Source organism: Scaptodrosophila lebanonensis, unplaced genomic scaffold (genome assembly GCF_003285725.1).
Source record: "Scaptodrosophila lebanonensis strain 11010-0011.00,11010-0021.00 unplaced genomic scaffold, SlebRS2 tig00000024-arrow-pilon, whole genome shotgun sequence".
NCBI classification, from domain to species: Eukaryota; Metazoa; Arthropoda; class Insecta; order Diptera; family Drosophilidae; genus Scaptodrosophila; species Scaptodrosophila lebanonensis.
In genome coordinates this window covers 1,779,361-1,798,510 of record NW_022060538.1, presented here as the reverse complement: position 1 = coordinate 1,798,510, position 19,150 = coordinate 1,779,361, and the positions used below count along the sequence as shown (strand labels likewise).

General features: G+C 39.7%; 2 protein-coding genes across 2 annotated transcripts; one reads left to right on the top strand and one right to left on the bottom strand.

The window, feature by feature from the left end:
* Nucleotides 1–306: 306 nt before the first annotated feature.
* Nucleotides 307–15,967, bottom strand: LOC115620497 (205 kDa microtubule-associated protein). The gene is made up of 2 exons (XM_030513749.1): nucleotides 13,623–15,967; nucleotides 307–2,761 (listed from the first exon to the last, which is right to left on the bottom strand). Exons 1-2 carry the CDS (start codon nucleotides 15,483–15,485, stop codon nucleotides 1,292–1,294), a joined length of 3,333 nt encoding a protein of 1,110 aa, XP_030369609.1. The 5' UTR covers nucleotides 15,486–15,967; the 3' UTR covers nucleotides 307–1,291.
* Nucleotides 15,968–16,991: 1,024 nt separating this feature from the next.
* On the top strand, nucleotides 16,992–18,738 carry LOC115620491 (saccharopine dehydrogenase-like oxidoreductase). Its single transcript, XM_030513732.1, has 2 exons — nucleotides 16,992–17,124; nucleotides 17,191–18,738. Exon 2 carries the CDS (start codon nucleotides 17,296–17,298, stop codon nucleotides 18,583–18,585), a length of 1,290 nt encoding a protein of 429 aa, XP_030369592.1. The 5' UTR covers nucleotides 16,992–17,124; nucleotides 17,191–17,295; the 3' UTR covers nucleotides 18,586–18,738.
* The last annotated feature ends 412 nt before the right edge of the window (nucleotides 18,739–19,150 follow it).

Here is a 19,150-nt window from a genome sequence, read left to right as displayed (position 1 = left end):
TGTGTGTATATGAGTAAATGCATGTAGGTAGGTATATAAGTAGACTCAGTGTAAATTTGATTTAGAAACACACTTTCAACTCCAACTAAATTAGGGTTTTGTTTTTACGTCTTCACATAAACAGGCATAATTGGTTTTAAAGACAATAAATTCGACTGGTTACCGCTTTCGTAATTTTTCCTGTCTAATAATGACTATGAGTAGAGATTTTGCCAGTTTAAGAACTAGTAAAGGAGACCTTAAAGCACTTTGGGAAGAAATTACATGTAAATAATGAAAAATGAACGAAAATAAAACAAGCTATAATTATGAAAGGTGTTTTGAGATTTTCTTGCGTTTAATTTTTAATAGATAATATCGTTTTAAACGTAGTATGTATGTATGTGTGTGTGTGTGTGTGTGTGCTGAGTTACATTACAATTTCTGTTTGTTATAATTGTAGCTGTGATTGGTTAAAAAATTAAAATAATTATTGGAAAATAAAGACCTTTCGCGTAGTTATGTTGTTATTTGTTTCAAATAATAATACACTGGGCTAATTTCAGCAACCAATAATCAAGGATAACTATTTTAAGTAAAATTGAGGAACGTATTCGTATTCTGTGTATAATTTATGTTTATCATCCAAAGAAACATAAATATTCCGTAAACAAATAAGATCAGCCCACGCACAGTGGCTATCATTGCAAAATTAGCCAGAGAGGACGTTGTTTCTTTTTTTTAATACAATTTTTAGCATTTAAAGCGTTACGCGTTAGAACACCAAGTGAGTAAAAGATACAATTGTTATTCATTTTCTTTCTCTTGCTACGTGACAATAGGTTTATATGTTCTATAGCTTTTTAATACTTTTTATGTGCTACCACAAGATTTTGAATATTTCTCCGTATAGGCTGACAATTTTTTCATTTAAAAAGAAAATAAATTGTGGTCTTACTTTGAGCAAAATTAAATCAGCGTGCAACAGTTTTCGTAAACGATTATAATGAGATATATTAAAATATAAAGCAGAGACAAAGCACTCATTGACTTCATAAAATAGCACAAACATTGTTTTTTCGTGTAAGACACACATGCTTTAAAAAATGCAAGGAGTATCTATCGAAATTTCTCGAGTCGTATTACATAAAAGGGATACAAAATCAGTTACTCTCTACAAAGTCGTTACTTGGGTCGCTTTTTTTTCATTGGCATGCCATTTTCAGTCAACCTTTGCCAAATACTAGTTCTTAAATTGTTTATAATATGAGTGGGTAATGTAGTTTTTGTTGTTTTCATTCCTCCACCACCTCTAGAAATCTAGTAATGCAACCTCTTCAGCTTGCGGCGGCTCCACAACGGGCCGGGGCAATTCCTGTGCCGATATGCCGTCGCCGTTCTGAGAAATAAGATCCTGTGCCTCCGACTTCGCCTGGGTATCACCATTACTGTTAATCAGTGGAAGCTCTGCTACATCGGTCTTCGTTGGCGACTTATTAGTTTTCTGGGCAGACGGCGATATTTTAGCAGATTCTTTGGTTTTCGGCTTAAGTGACACAGGTGCCTTGCCTGGGGTGTTTGGTTTAAGTGGTGACGGTTTCCGCGAAGCTGAAGCAGTGTTGGTGGCGCTGCTTGGTGCTAGTGATCGACGTGTAGTGCTGGTAGTAGACGGCACAGTGTGCGTGAATTTAGGTGCCGGACGCGCCGTGAAAGTCTTAGTAATTGTTGTGGTAGTAGTGGTGTTTGCCACCGTAGAGCTGGTGCCGAGTTGAGTTGATTTTCCACGTGCGGCAGTGGTAGTTGTAGTGCCGCTAGTTACACCACCACTCTTAGCCAGAGGTTTGGAAATCGGCTTTGTAGGCGACCGTGGCGTGGTGGTGCTCGGTGCTGCCCTGCGCACTGTAGAGGTCGGTTTAGGTGGTGCTGCTCCGCTTGCACTCGATAGAGTTGTGCGCGGCTTGACCTGAACCGTACCTGTGCCATTTGTGATGGCGGTAGTGGTGTTACTACTAGTGGTGTTGGGCTTGCGTGCAGTGGCAGCACTGCGTACGTTCGTCGATGAGGTCGTTGCTTTTGTCGTGGTCTTGCTGCCTGGTGCCGTAGCCGGGCGAGCGTTACTTAAGGTGGTAGCAGTAGTTCGTGGCGCTGGCTTAGCGCCAAGCGTGCTGCTTAACGGCTTGCGTGCTGTGGTGGCTGGCTTGGCAGCCGCCGCATTAGATGTAGTTCCAGTTCCGCTCTTGGGTGCTGCAGGTGGAGCAGTGCGCGGGCGAGCTGTCGCCGTGGTTGCAGTCGTATTTCGTTTGGCTGCAAGCGTAGTTGTCGCTGGCTTCTTGCTACCGACTGAAGAAGTAGCGGTGCTGGACTTGGCTGCTGTAACGTTCGATTTGGTTGCTGTTCGATTTTTGGCTGTCTCTACGGGGCTGACCTTCACCTTAGAAATCGGAGCATTAGCTGCAGTGTCGCCTTCGCCAATTATTGCATTGGCGACTGCTGCACTTATGTCGGTCGGGATTATAGCTTGTGATTCGGTATTCTCAAGCTCAAGGATTAAATTGCGCGCGATGTCGTTTTTCTGGGATTCGGTTGATTCATTGACGATGTCCTGGCGAACCTCTTCGTTGTGGTGCAGTTGGTCGTTGAATTGAGATTCCTCATTTACAGCTGGTGTGGGTTCTGTCTCGACAAATGGGTTACTGGAGAGTGGTTGCTGTTGCTCTGGTTGAATTTCAACGGTATCAGGGGCGTGATTGCCGACAGCTGCACAAAACGCAGCATTCTCCACCTGAAAAAAATGAAAACATAATAAGAAGGAATAAGTATAAGTAAGTCACCAGACCATCAATAAATTAAAAAAACAAGATAGAACGCTACAGTCGAGCAAGCCCGACAGTAAAATAGCCTGTACTCTCCACAAAAAGGAAAAATTAAAAAAAAAAAAATTAAAAAAAATTAAATTATTAAAAAAAATGAATGAATTAATTAATTAAAATAATTAATTTAATTAAATTAGAATACATGTTTATGTTCAGTTTAAACAGCATACATTTACATCACGTACCTATGCGTGTTCATATGCGTGTATGTATGCAGCACAAAGTTGAACAAAAGCAGCAACAACAACAACAGCTGCGGGCAGGGCTGCCGACAGAGCTGCAGGCAGCGCATGAGCAGCGATTTTACTTATGGCTATAACTTTCTTCAGAATTGACCTATCATGATGAAATTTGGCACACGGACACATTAGTACTAACTGGATGTACCTACCAAAATTGATTTTTAAATTCCGAGAATTACGGAAGTTATAAGAAAAAATACGAATTGCGGGGGAGTGGGGGGGTGTATCAGAAAAAATAAACAAACTCGTTCTGCCTAGGGCTTATAGGAACCTTGATACCAATTTTGGTTATCCTAGCTCTTGTACTTACTGAGATCCTTGCGCTCATACAGACAGACGGACAGACGGACAGACGGACATGGCTATATCGACTCGTCTTCTCATCCTGATCAAGAATATATATACTTTGTGGGGTCTGCCACGCCTCCTTCTGTGTGTTACATACATGCGCACAAAACTAGTATAGCCTTTCACCCTTTGGGTACAGGCTATAATAAAGGTGAATACATTGGCATCAGATGGCATAATTTTCCTCAGATTTATGAACTTTTAGAGTACAAGCTAGCTAGGAAAGTTAATTAGCCCATTGAGTTGTTCACGAACAAAGCAATTTCAAAGTCTCAAATAAACATTTCGGTTGGCCGCCTATAAAGTTCTAAAGTTATTTTCTGCACAGAAACTCTAACAGAAACATTTGTTTTGTTTTTCCGGGACAATTGATTATTTCCAAATTTTTCAATACATTTGCAATAATTTTGAATAGCATTCTACATAGATATCAGTAGACAAGTATTGGCATGGTCGCAGCAACTCAGTGTTGCAGGCATAAGCTGGGAGAACAAAAATTTCAAAATTAATTGCATACAAGTGCTTTTTATTTGCCTCAAGAAGTACATTTTACTTATAGTAGGTTGTAAAAATAGCTGTGGAGCATCAAGCCAGAGCAACAACGTTCAGATGAGGACACCAGCCCATCCACAAAAATAAATCACGCAACAGATAAATTTCCAGCTAAGAAAATAAGTGAATGTTTTGCCCGTATATAGCATGTATGTATAATACTATCTACCATATATTGTAAATAAGAAACGTTTTTAACTAAAGTTGAATCCGCAAGATTTGGTGAGAGGCACTCCACAAAGCATGCAGCAGTACAACAACGTAAGGAAAGTACGAGGGCTGAGTTGGGTGGGGATGGAGCGATGCGTCAACTTGGTGGGGTGTGCAGAATTGAGTTTGAGTGGAGTATGTGTGTCTGTTTGTATGTAAAAACACATTTATGTGTGAGAGGGTAAGACGGGCGCACACATTACTGTTGCATACAAATCGTTATAATGACATCAGCGGCGAATGTTGTCGTCGACACTGTGAAAGTGGGAAAATAGCTCCGGGCACAATGTCATGATTGTTGTTAGGCTGGGAGCACGTCGACGACGATGATGGCACGGCACAGCACGGCAGAGCACAGCACAGCCATGGCAGACACAAAAGACACAGAAAACATGTCACTGACTTGACTTTGCTTTAGTTTTGGTTTGGCGGAGTGAAAATGTAGCACTAGCATTTTTTCCGGCACTTTTTCCCTAGCCGCACGACGACGACTAGCGCTTTTAAATGTCATTGACCAGAAAATGCCAGCCAGCGAGTGAGCGAGCCAAGTGTTTGTTCGGCCCGCGGGCTGGCCAGCCAGCCGGCCGGCCGGCCGGCATATTGCCCACTTTTAGCCCACTCGCGCAATTGTTAGTTGTTCGTTGTTGGTTGGCCGGCCAGTCAGCCCAGTCCGCACAGTCAGCTTTCTTTTGCTGCTCGCTTACCTACTATATACTATAGTATGGAGTATGTAAAGTCGGTTGTTGCTCAAGCGTAATGGGGTTAAAAGTGAGCTGAAGCCGAAAAAGTCAATGAGGAAAGCCGTCAGCTGCCTTGGCTTGCTGCTGCGCTGACTCACCCAGCTATTCAGTGGATCGGTTATTACGAGCACACACACACACTCACATCAATTTAGTAATTTTAACTTATATGTGGAAATATATATATATTTACAGGTAAACTTCCTTATATCAAAGAAGCTAAAGAATTACTTTCGACAATTTTAGATCGATACCTGTAGGTGGAGAATAGTTTCCAATTAACCAGATGAGATGATGGGAATGCCGGCAAAGCATTCAAACTACAGAAGTACATTCATTCATAATTGGGCATAGTATATATGTACATAGATACATATGCATGTATTCATATACAAACAAAATTCATTGATAGCTTATGTGTGCGCATGAGCATGAATATCTTTTCCCTTGCCAAAAATGAAGCAGATGACATCAACTTTTGTTGCTGCTGCTTATTACTCTACAAATACACGTACACATACTCGTACAACCAACAATACATCGATAGAGACCTTTAAATTTTGAGTCATACTATTTGGATGATGAACAAAGTTGCAAAAACTGACGAAGAGAACAAGAATGAAACGCTGAAAATTAATCAAATACAAATAATTAAGCGAAAACAAGCCTGGAATGCTAGTGCGTGATTGCAAAAATAGCTCAATTTATATACATAGTATTTTATATGTAATATATTGTATATAGAAGTAGGAGAAGGTAGATTGTATGCATATAATACACATAAGTAGTCGGCTCGTTTGTTTTTATTTTGTATGTATATGTAGTGTGTACGCATTTCAGTTGTTAAAGTTATTAGTTTGCGACGACATACATACGTATATATGAACGCTGAGAGGTCTGAATGTCTGCCTTTGTGTGTATTGTACATCGAATGCTAACACAAATGAATTAATTCGTCGGCATTGCTACACACGATTTGTTAGGACATTGAAATTGGCAGAAACAGCCATTAGACCGCACCAAGTTTGCAAATTTTAATATGTATGCATGTACAAATGAAATGTACATCATAACATATCTGTAGGTAAGAATTTAATAGCGCGTAATAGTAAAAACCATTAGCATTCCTTACGTACACAACAGGCCCGTCAGATAGCGTGGTGACTAAGCGATGGGCGGTGGCCAACGGCAACAGCTTTTAAATACACAATTCCAAATTAGGCAGCAACGACAAAATAATGCACGCACTACCCACATATGTACATACTATACATAAGAGATACTTAATGTGCGGTATGTAATTTCTATTTTTAAGCGGGAAAAGTATTCAAAGTACATGGACGAAAACGTTTGTACTTTGTGTTGACAAAGAAGAGCATATATAGAGGAACACTGCATTGGTCTCTTTGGCAGCCCACCCGATTTGTCACTCTTCTATATGCATAAAGACATACAAGTATACTCGTACATGTATGTAATGTGTAAGTGCAAGAAATGAATAAATGCTACAGAACTTTTTCTGTAAATCTTCCCAAATAATAAACGATAAACAATAAACCGAAGGTCTCCGATGCTCAGTTCCTTCGGCAAATATAGCTACTAATAGTATAACAAATAAATAAACAATTTTAAAGTTATTATATTTGTTATTTGACCTTTACTGAATATTAAACCATAATACCACCAACTATAAAAAAAAGTTGCAAATAAATAGCATGGCTGGAACCCTCTAGGCTCGATCAAATACCATTTACAAGATCCAGACTTGGACACACAAACATAACAATACCACCCAACAAGACAAAAGACGTGCTAACTTTTCCATAGCTCCATATACCCATCCCTTTCAAATAACAGATACATTTTTCAGCCATAAATACAAAACAAAGGTGTAGAGTTACATACAAATGAAAAATGAAAATATTAGTTTATGTAGCTTTGGACAGTTTTGAAGAAATACTGTTCTGGGGGAAAAGGGATGAAAATCAAACAAGAAAGGAATGCTAAAGTCGAGCAGCCGGCTCAACTCTTAAATACCCGGTACAATCCCACAAATAAAAATAAAAATGTATTAAAAAAATTAATTTAATTAAATATAAAATATTCTATACATGCTTACATACATTTACATCAGCACTTGTACATAAGTATGTATGTGTGCATTACATAATTATGTCAAAGCAGCAACAAATGCAGCTGCGGACAGAGCTTGGGCCTGGTTATATGGATATAACTTTCTTTCTAATCAACCTATCATAATAAAACATGGGATACGGATATATGATCACTAACTGGCGAATAGCGGGGAAGTGGTGGGGTGCATCGGGAAAAATGAGAAAACTTGCACTTTCTCAGGCATAGGAGACTCTGGATACCAAGTTTGGTTATTCTAGCTCTTATACTTTCTTGCGTTCATACAGACAGACGGACATGACCATATCGACTCGGCTTGTCATCCTGATCAAGAATATATATTCTTTGTGGGGTCTGCCACGACTCCTTCTGTGTGTTACATGTACACTCGCACAAAACTAATATACCCTTTTACAAGCCGACGTTGAACAGATCGTTTTACAAAGTAGAAAGTAGAAAAAGTGCTTACAAATTAAATCTTCACCTGCAGTACATTTTTTGTTACACAAAATATTATAAGTTGACTGAATTCAACGATCAAAAGGCGAACAAGTCTATGCAGGACCAGCAACGTGGCATATGAAGTTATGAAGGCGAACACGTTCGTTATGCACAACACTAACTGATTCATGAACGGTTATGGGCTGCGAACTACTTATATACCCTTCTGTGTTCGAAGCATCTAATCTTTCATTGTACAGCATTTTAAAAAATCTATTTGCATTCCCGGCCCACAGGTTATGCAACACCAAAAGTTACGACATTCTTAAATAAAAAAAAAAACAATTATTCGAAACAATTTTTTTGAATGCAACTATTATACATACTATATGTATACTGATCTAGCATGTTCAGCTTCGCTCTAAAACTGTAGCAGGAGATGTTATTGAAACAGACAGACGGACAAGGCGATTTGAAGTCATCTCAAGATTTTCACATACATACATACATATATACCTATGTATGTGTGGTCTACCATTCTTACTTATTTGTGTTACAGGCCTACACACCAAAAATAATATACCCATACACTTTTTAGTGAAGGGTATTAATATAAATGTGTATACTATACAAGCACATATATAAGAGCGAAAAATGTGTAGGAAAACCGGCAAATGACGCTGCCACTCGTTGCAGCTGGATAGCTAGCTTCCAACAAACGACAATCCGCCAGGTCGGAGCCACGACTGCTAGCAGCCGAATTTGCAAAACCACAACGAAGTGGCTACGACTAATAACATCGGCATGAAACGGACGATGATAATGAAGTTCCCGTTTGAAGTGCTGCTGCAACGTGTCACGCACGGAGCGGCGCCAGACCAGAGCGGCAGCAGAAGCTGCATGTATACTCAAATGTAGGTAACTTACGAAAAAGAGCAACAACAAAATATTCAAAGAATAGAAAGTTAATTATGTTGTATTGTGTGGCATTGTATTTCTCATCGGACAAACTCACGAAGATTTTAGCATGAAGCAAAACAGACTAACCAAAAAATCCTTTCAAAAATAAATAAAGCTAAGCAGTGGCTTACGCAAAATATAGATCTGTGTAAGAATATAAAGGGTTACATACTTAACAGGAGGTAAGAACTTATCTTTGTTTGTGCTGAAGTAACTGTGGGTGCATCAAAAAAACACACAAGCTTGATCTGCCTAGGTCTTAGAGGAATATGAATTTCAAGATGGGTTATTCTAGCTCTGACATTATGTACATTTACGCCGAATTAAGAACGGACAGTATGTTCGTAATATTTATTAAGATATTTCATTGAGAGCGTTTTTACATCCCTTGATCCGGTTCCACTAATGCTTATTATTCGGTATTACATCACGAATTAGGATACGATATATTCATAAACGATTTCTTTTTAAAGCTGATGGGTCTTTTGTCAATAAAATAGCCGTCGATCGCCCGTATGAACATACATATGTATATAGTATGGTAGAGTTTTATAAACAAAAGTTTTAGTGTGTGATTAAGTCCGATCCAGTTGAAGAACCAGGTTATATGAATAGAGGAATAAGAATAACATTTTTGGCTGGATAGCTACAAAATTCAAGAGGTCTGACAGGATATTTAGGGTAACACAAAAAAATGTGAAGCTTGAATCTGCATTTTTAATAGCATTCCAAGAGTTCTCGTGCACGAAAGAACCAAAAGATACAATTACAAAACGCACTTACTCAACACGCCATATTACAGCTAGATATCTATATTAGAAAGGCGAGACTGTATGAAATTGTCTTATTTTGCCAAGTGGACGGCCGTTGTTATTCTTTATCCATTATGCTTTGGCTCAATGAGTAACTGCCATGTTGCGGTGCCGGAGCTTTAGCTTTGCTTCATACCACGATGGCTGTGGTTTGGATTGCTTCACATGCCCTGGCATGGCCACAAAGTCAAAATCTATAATATACATACTATGTACTAATATACATACATACTATATATATATATATTTATATACAAATATATACATATATAAGTGGCGATGAAAAAACTGGCGCACTACATTCAGTGCAGAAGAAATTGTTAATAGCGAAAATGGTAATAAAACACCTGGCCAATTTTGTTGTTGTTGTTGTTGTTATTGTTGTTTTTGCTAGTTGCCAACACGAACGATGTACAATTTTCGTCTGGGCTCTGCTTCAATCGTGTGGTTTGCCTTCTACGGATGGCAACAACACTTCTGGGTCTATTTATGAGTTCTTTAGCACTGCCATTAGAGGCAGGTAAGGCAAGACTTATCTCGCTGCTTGTTATACTCTGTACATGAAATGTACAAGAGTATATTAGGTTTGCGGGAGCTGAAAAATGTAACAGGCAGAAGGAGGCGTGGCAGACCCCACAAAGTATATATATTCTTGATCAGCATGACGAGACGAGTCGATCTAGCCCTGTCTGTCTGTCTGTCCGTCTGTCCGTCTGTCCGTCCGTATGAACACCTAGATCTCAGAGACTATAAGAGATAGAGACACCAAATTTTGCACGAAGATGCGTTATGTGTGTATTCTATACGAGTTTGTTTTATTTTTTTGATTTTCCCCCCCACTTCCCCCCTATGGGGGTTTTCCCGATTTTCCATTCGTATAATCGCCTATATCTCGGAGACTATAAGACCTAGGAACACCAAATTTTAGTCCCAGATGCCTTATGTGAATACGCAGAAAATGTATATTTTGGAATTCCCCTCCCTCCCCCCTCTACCCCGCAAATCGTAACTCCCGTAATTCTTGGAATTTCGAACTAAAATTTTGCAAATACCCCCAGTTAGTTATTATGTGTCCGTATGCCAAATTTCATTATGATAGACCGATTTAACAAGAAGTTATAGCCATAAATATATTTGCTGATGCAGCGCTGCTGCAGCGCTGCTCAAGCGCTGCCCGCGGCTGTTGTTGATGTTGCTGTTTGGTTGACTGCGAAAATGCTTACACAGTCACGAATTGATGCGCATAGGCATACATACACTCACACAGACGCAATTGCTATGTAAATGTGCAATTATACACCCTTTACGTGAGTTCGAATACCGAGAGAGGTAAAATCGATCAAATTTTTTTTTTTATTTTCTTAATTTTTTTTATTTTCTATAATTATTGTAAACATATGTACAGAGTATTTCAAAGTCGGGACACCCGACTTTAGCTTTTTTACTTGTATTGTATCTATAGCTACGGCGAATTCACCCTTTTAGCCACCTCAAAAATATCTTCCGTTTCCAACAAGTGCGTGGCATGCAGCGCAATGAACAAAATGCAATCAGCTCTGCATCTCACAACGGTTTATGGAGTATGAAAAGAACGCGTTGTTGGTTTTCATTTGTTGTCATCAGCTGATGTTGCTTGTGAGTCCGCCAGACCCCATTTCAGTTCCAATTTGCCTCACAAATGGCAGGCTTAATTAAATTTGACGAATTTCTTGATCAGAATTTCATCTTAGTTGACCTGTAACTTGGGTTGTTTAGCAACTGGTTACAATTCCCACAATTGCTGCATATAATTATAGTTCGCATAGTGATCCGACATTTTTTATGGAATTACTAATCGGCTGTAATTTTTTTTAGCTCATGAAATGTACAAGAGTATATTAGGTTTGCGCGAGCTGAAAAATGCAGCAGGCAGAATGAGGCGTGGCAGACCCGACAAAGTATATATATTCTTGATCAGCATGACAAGACGAGTCGATCTAGCCCTGTCTGTCCGTCTGACTATCTGTCCGTATGAACACACTGTGCAAGTTTGTTTTATTTTTTTTGATATTCCCCGCCTTTCGCCCTATGGGGGGTTTCCGATTTTCCATTCGTATAATCACCTATATCTCGGAGTCTATAAGACCTAGGGACACCAAATTTGAGTCCCAGGTGCCTTATGTGAATACGCAGAAAATATTTTGAAATTTACCTCCCTACCACCCTCCCCCCTCCCCCTGCAATCACTGATTTTCCATAACTCCCGTATTTCTTGGAAAATACTTTCAGTTACATAGTTATTTTGAGCCCGTATGCCAAGTTTCATAATGATAGGCCGATTTAACAGGAAGTTATAGCCATATATGTATACATATATGACCAGGCCGTGCCCGCAGCTGTTGTTGTTGTTACTGCTTTGTACAGAAAGAAGAGACATACACAGACACACATATACGCATATGTACAGAGTATTTCAAAGTCGGGACACCCGACTTTAGCTTCTCTACTTGTTTAATTTATTTTAGCGAAGAGTAGATACCTAAACATTCCTAAAGAAAATATAATACAAACTCAATTTGCAAATAATAATTTTAAATTCTTCATAGTAAAGGAAAACACATTTTACAATATTTATATGTAGTTGCACAGATCCAATGTATGTAATTATATAAAATACTGGGCATGGCTACTTTTGGTCCAAAATAACTCGACATTCAAGCAAACGCACACACGAACTTGACTAATCTGATTTATTTTGTCACGCCGATTATATATTCTATAACATTTGTATAGAAAGTTTTATATTTGTACAGATAGTATTACATTAGTGCAGATAGTATATAACATTCTGTCTAATATACATACATAGGATAGATACACATATGTACATATGTTTATACATATATAAACATGTATGTACATATATTTATTACGAACTTCTTCGAAAACGTCTTCGCCGTTTTGATGTATAGATAGTATGTACATATGTATGTATTTATCGTATGTTTGCAGCAAGACAAAGTTGATATTGTAAATAATAAAACAATTAAAGCGATTAAGAAGCGTTTTGTTTTAAGTCAGCATTTACATATACAGAGCTACAATAAATGTGAATATGTATGAAAGTATGTTAGCATGCATGCAAAAAGCAGAACTCCCTCACAAAAGTTGGATAGCACTGAAGTCGCAGCAAACAATGGCCAAGCAACAGCAATACAAAAAGCATATTGGATGCATAATATGAATATATGTATGTATTTACAAATGTATGTATACATATATGTATATATAATATATATGCATGTAGGTTTAATGCAAGCGAATATCGTATATGTATGTGTATGTGACCCAATTAAGTAAACCATGCACGGCTGTGTGAAGCAGCTGCCTCTATTGTTTTTGTAATTATGATAGCTCCTCTCTCTCTGTGTTTGTGTGCGCATTAGAGCCAAGACTTGCAGCGAAGCGAAAAAAGTTACCACTCTTGCAGCAGCAGTAATTGTTTTCGTCTATACAATATATGGATGTAGTATTTTGAAGCGAAAAGTAGCGAGAGCGTCAACTTTTCTATCAAATGCACACATACATAATACATTTTCCAAATGAATTGCGTATAACACAAAAAAGCGATCAAAAAACCAAATTGGAACGGAAGCAGTCGTAAGTAACAACACTTTCCAAAAACGAAGAGTCAGAAGCTCTAAATATTAATGCGCTACTAAAGTATAAGAAATGCTTTAAAATGCTTATTAAATTGATATTTGAATTACATACATACTTATAAATGTAGGTATAAACTTTGGCACATACACACAACGCCATACAAGCAAGGCCCCACCCATTGAATGCAGAGAGTCAACCACACAGACTTACAGGAAGGGCAGAAAACAACTCTTGCAAGTCCTGTGAAGTGTAAAAATTGAGTGGCCCAGGGGGTTGGGCTTTTAATGCACCAAAAATGCAACGGAAACCTGCAGAATATACGCGTAGGTGTGTATATGTATATATTCATACATATGTATATGAAGCAAGTGAGAGACGGCGCGAGAGCAAGTTAACGGTACACACCCCGGTCTCGGTGTAATAAAAATGCAATAAAATACTCACACACACACATAAGAAACAGCCGGACATGCAGTCAGCTGTATATAGACAAAGAAGTATACCAACAAATTTAATGATTTCTTAAGGCTCAGGTAATGAGTAAGCATAGAAAAGTGAGGAAATCAAAAGAGTCAACTTTCAACTTTTACCTGACTATGCCAATTAAAAATTCACAATAAACTTTTTGACACATGATGAGTCAGTATTTTTTCCACCTTTTATTATTATTGTTTTATTGTACAGACTTACCTGTGGTGAAGAGCCGGCTGCGAGGATATCGCCCTCCGACAACTCCGCCTCTTGCTGCACTGGCTGCGGTAGCTGCTCCTTGGTCTCTTCGACGAGATGCTTTTCCTCGGTTGAAGAGAGTGGAGATGGTGTTATGTCTACAAAGGCGACCGTCTCCGGTTCCAAATTAAGAGTAGTTGTTGTGGTGGTAGCGTGTGTTGTTGCCGGTTGCAGAGACTCATCAAGCGGGCTTAAGGCTGGAGCACTTGTATCCAGTAGCAAGCTTTCATCATTCAGTTGCTGCTGCGCATCCTCGGATGTATGCTCAATGTACACGGACGCCTGCATAGGATCTTGGGTAGTCGCGAGTTTCTGGAGTGATAAATCATCAAAGAACTGATGACCGGCAGTCTGAATTTGCAACTCCTCAGTAGACGGCGACTGTGAAATATGTTCCTTTTCCTCAACATGCAGCAACTCCTTTTCGGCAGTAACTACCTCTGCGTATGATCCCAAGAGCTGTTCCTGCTCATCGCTCGTAGTGGGCAATGGCTGGACTGAGTTAAGAATGTCCTCGATCGAGGCGTTGTGTTCGCCATAAATCGACTGCTTCATAATATCATTTGAAACCACATTGGCGGCCAATGCCTCGGTCTCAGATGGATCCAAATCAGCCTCCAAATCAACGCTTGTCTCTGGACCATGATCAATACGCTGGTAGTCCAAGACATCAGCAACGGAGGAGGCCCCACCGGCATCGTGTAACAACTCCTCTTGTGGATTAACACCATCTCCAAATAAGTCGTCTCTTTGCTCCAATTCATGCGGACGTTTAGCTGCTTCGTCGTCAAATTCCGATTCGTCGGGCACAGCAATGGCATCCATGTTGCAGATGCGTATGCCTTTACGCGGACTCTCCGCCACCACATCATCGATAGCAACAGCTCTTAGCTGCCGCCCACTGCCACCAATTGCGGCAATGGGCTCGGGCTCAACAGGAGAAGTGGGCTGGGAGCCAAAGTTTGGAACAAACTCAACGGCGTTGGGGTTTAGCTGAGAGTGATGGTCATCGAGGCCACCTATGTCAGTGTATTGATGTGACGGCAAAGGAGCAGGATTATCGTTTTCCTTGTCATCAAATAGATCAAAACTAAGGTTGTGTGGTGGCTGTTGTTGCTGTGGCTGAAGGTTCTTTTCTATTAAAAGTTCTGCCTCTAGAGGCGTGGCATTGTTTTCACTAAGACTGCTTGTTCCATAAGTCGTGGCAACCGAGCTAGGATCCTCGTCCTCATTCTGCAATGGCAGCTCCTGCTGCTCTTCAGACTGTTGCTGCAGCTCTACTTGCACTTCCGGCTGGGATATGGCAGCCACAGGTGCTTCTTCCACCTCACCTGTCGATGTGGTCGTGTTGGAATTTGTTGAAAAATCACCATCTGTCTTAATTACTTCAATATCTTCCTCTTCGTAAGCCAAAAGGGAGGCTGCCCTGCTGCCATTGCCCCCATTATCAAGCGATAGGTGCGGGCCACTGTCATCGTTACCGTTGCCCACAATTTCATTTAGGTATACAGCGCCAATACCATTGGCTGAAACGTTATTGCCTACGCCAGCGCTTAAGGCGGCGTCAACGTCGGCATCTCTGCCTCTACCAAGCTCTTCGCTGAAAAGTTGTTGCGGCTGCTGCTGTTGCTGCTTTTCGCTCTGCTGCACTTCTTTTATGTACTTCCATTCTTCTTCTTCGTCGGGTGAGCACGATTTTGCACCGATGCTAGGCACCAACTCCCCGGCAACGTCTGCAACATCAGCAGCGCCGCCTGCGATTTGCAGACTCTCTAGCCTATTTGACAAATAATTGTCTAACTGTGCGTTATCCTCATGCTCCATTTCGGCTTCGTTTAGTTAGCTGCTATTCACGATAATGTGTGTGTGCTTTCAGAATTTTTCGTTATGTTAATTTTTCGCTGCGTTTTCCAATAAACAATTTTGTGTCTTGTAGCTTTTAATGTATATATATGTACGTACGAAGTTGAATAAATATTGCCAAAAATGATTCAGCTCGTTCGCTCGTGATTCACACACCGATACGCTTCTTTGCTCTTCTTTTTGCGAAATTCTCCTTTTTTCTCTCGCACTGCAAGCACACACGAACAGCCACCAGTCTCATACACAGTCACAAACTTCTTCGCTTTACAGTGTTTCTAAGCAGTCCTGCTCCTTAGTACTCACTGCAATCAAGGCAAAACGTTCACGCACACACAATATAATTTAACAAACAGCTCAGCGGCGTTAAAGGTTTAAAAAGAGCAAAATCAAGTTTCTGTCTTGCAGCTACTTTGAAATTTACACTTGCCAACCGATTATTGCGCACGCACAACCTTCCTACCAAAAAACAGAATTCACAATGAACATTGTGGCATATTGGTGCTGAAATATTCATCGATGTTCAAAACTATCGATGTTAAAACACTGTAATGTATTGCGATGCATCGCTGTTTAAACTTCTATCCTCTAGCAAAATGAGTTACTAATTTGAAAATACCCACATCAAATGTAAAGAAGTATTTGGTATAATTACAGTTCTATATGTATAGAAATATTATTATTTTATACATATAATCTTAACGGTGCAGATTTTCCTATCGAATACATCGTGTTTCATTTCGATACAAAAATGCCAAACGCCTGTTGTTGAAGAGGAAATAATTCACGCGGAAAATTGATTTTACTCTTCTCTAAAAATTACCATCGTGACTGTTAATAATGGAGATGTATTCACATTTGTGTTCATATATGTATGTACTCTGTTAAAACCGTATCAGCATGACCGGCTGTGTTATATTATAAACATTTTCGTATATTAAAACATAGTAATATTTTGGTTAAGGTAAATGCATTCAGTCCGTCTATCCGTCCGTCTGTGCGTCCGTCCGTATGACCACAAGGCTCTCAGAAGATACAAGAGCTAGAATTGGTAATTTGTGGGAGTTGTTTATTTTTAACCGACTACAAAAAAGGGGGAAGCTATCAATTTGTGTGTATTTTTTTCTTTTTTAATTATTTAAAGATTCTGAATTTTCTTTTGCTCTTGTTTTCCTTTATATTAATTTTACTTTTTGTTATAAATATTTTGTGTATCCTTTTTTCACATTGTTTTTCTATGTTACATTACTGAATTGTTAAAAAAAACCACGAGATTAACATAAAATATGATTATTAACGCTTAATTGTCAGAAAAACTATAATTGAACCCTATTTTTTTGAAACTGGTGTTGTTTTATCAAATACGAATTAAATAAGTTGGCGCAGGAATCATTTTAAATTCGAAACGAAAGTTTTTGCTAAGTGTAAAGTTAGTAGTATCAGATTAGAAAAAAAAATTGTCATCGTTACAAAAATATAACATAACTTGCTCATCTCTAAAATTCTAGACCAGTTTAGAAAGTCATATACATTATAGTTATAAACTTTGAACCCCGTTACCAGTTGGTTCTACATCGATTTAGGGAAGGTCATCTGATAAGTGGTTAGGAGTCTGTCAAAATAACACTGGCCGAAGTTCAAAGTTCATTTGCATTTTTATTCTCCACAGCAACAGCACATTCGAAGCGATAACAGAGTGTATTAGTAACGAAACTACCGCTTGGGAGTATACAGTTCTTTATACATACAAATATTTGTGACACTGACCAAGAAAATGGCTGAAGATAGATTGGACGTCATAATATTTGGTGCAACCGGCTTTACTGGGAAGTACACAGTTTATGAAGCAGTTAAAGTGCTGGACAACCTACGGTGGGGAATAGCCGGTCGTAACCATGATAAGTTGAAGGCAGTTCTCGAAGAAATGGGCACCAAGTCCAAAAAGGACCTCTCCCATATACCAATTTTTCTTGCTGATGTCAACGATGAGGCTTCCCTGCTGGAAATGGCCAAACGATGTCGCGTGCTTGTCAACACAGCAGGTCCATACCGCTTCTACGGCGAAAAGGTAGTAAATGCCTGTATTGAGGCGGGCACCCATCATGTGGATGTGAGTGGTGAGCCACAATATATGGAAAACATGCAGCTGAAGTACAACGAACGAGCTAGGCAGCGCGGTGTCTATGTGGTGAGCGCGTGCGGATTTGATTCCATTCCCGCAGATCTGGGCATTGTGTTCGTAGAGAAGAACTTTGACGGCGTGGTTAACTCAGTGGAGACATTTTTGCAAAGCGGTGTCGAGGACGGAAGTGCTGGTGGCGGAGCTGCCCTAAATTTTGGCACTTGGGAAAGCGCTGTCTATGGCCTGGCCCATGCTGATGAACTTCGCGGCATACGCCAGAAACTGTTCCCCGAACGTTTGCCCAAGTTCTATCCGATCCTGAAGCATCGTCCATTAATTTTTCGTTCATCGGAGGTAAATAAGGTATGCTTACCCTTCCCTGGCTCGGATCGTTCAGTGGTTATGCGTTCCCAGCGATATTTATACGAACATGAGAAGAAGCGCCCGGTACAGATGCATGCCTACGTTGCATTTCCATCGTGGATTGCTGCCATAGCTGTTGCACTCTTTGCTACAATTTTTGGCCTTCTCTCCAAGTTTAAATTTGGCCGAGACCTATTGCTGAAGTACCCAGGCTTTTTTTCGGGTGGCATGGTAGCTCGCGATGGTCCTAGCGAATCGCGAATGGAACGCTCATTCTTTAAAATGACAATGAAAGCAGTGGGCTGGCCAAAGTCCGAAAAACTGGGGGAGTGCACGGATCAGTACACAGATCCACCATCCAAGACATTAATGGTCAAGGTATCTGGCCCCAATCCAGGATACGGAGCCACTTGTGTAGCCCTGCTTTCCACAGCTGTAACAATTCTACGTGAAAGCAGCAAAATGCCCAGCACAGGTGGCGTATTTCCGCCTGGAGCTGCTTTTGCCAAGACGAGCCTAATCAGTGAGCTGGAGAAGCATGAACACGGAATGAAGTTTGAAATACTGGCCAACAAGTGATCTTTGGCATTAGCAACATGTACATTATTTTTATTGTTAATTCCACTTACAACATGTACATTTTTACTATTCCCGTGTTTTATCTTTGCGGTTGTAAAATAAATTTAATATATTACCAAATAAACACCCAATTGGTGCGGGCTTCAAAGCGTAGGTAATCTACCAAAATTTATTGGCTTTTAAAATGGTATATTGATTTAAACCATGATGGTAAAATTGGCAAATTCGTAATGGCTAAAAATACAACTTAGCTTTCTTTGCTGTTGAAAGGAAACGTTTCACAAAAGCTGATAACTGCTGAAATGTTGTAACACGCTAAAATACAAGACCGTACTGCAATTCTTCAAAAAAGATCAAAAATGCATTACAAATACAACAATTATATAGCATTATAGGCTTTAAGTATTTTATGTCAAACATTAAAAAAATTAGTTGATATATGTATGTACGTTGAGATGGGAATAGGACCCAAAGAACTTACTGGAAGCTGAGTTAACCGGCTCTAACCATAGTTGCAAATACAGGTTCTACTTGTATGTAACTGTGGTAAGTCCATACTCGTACA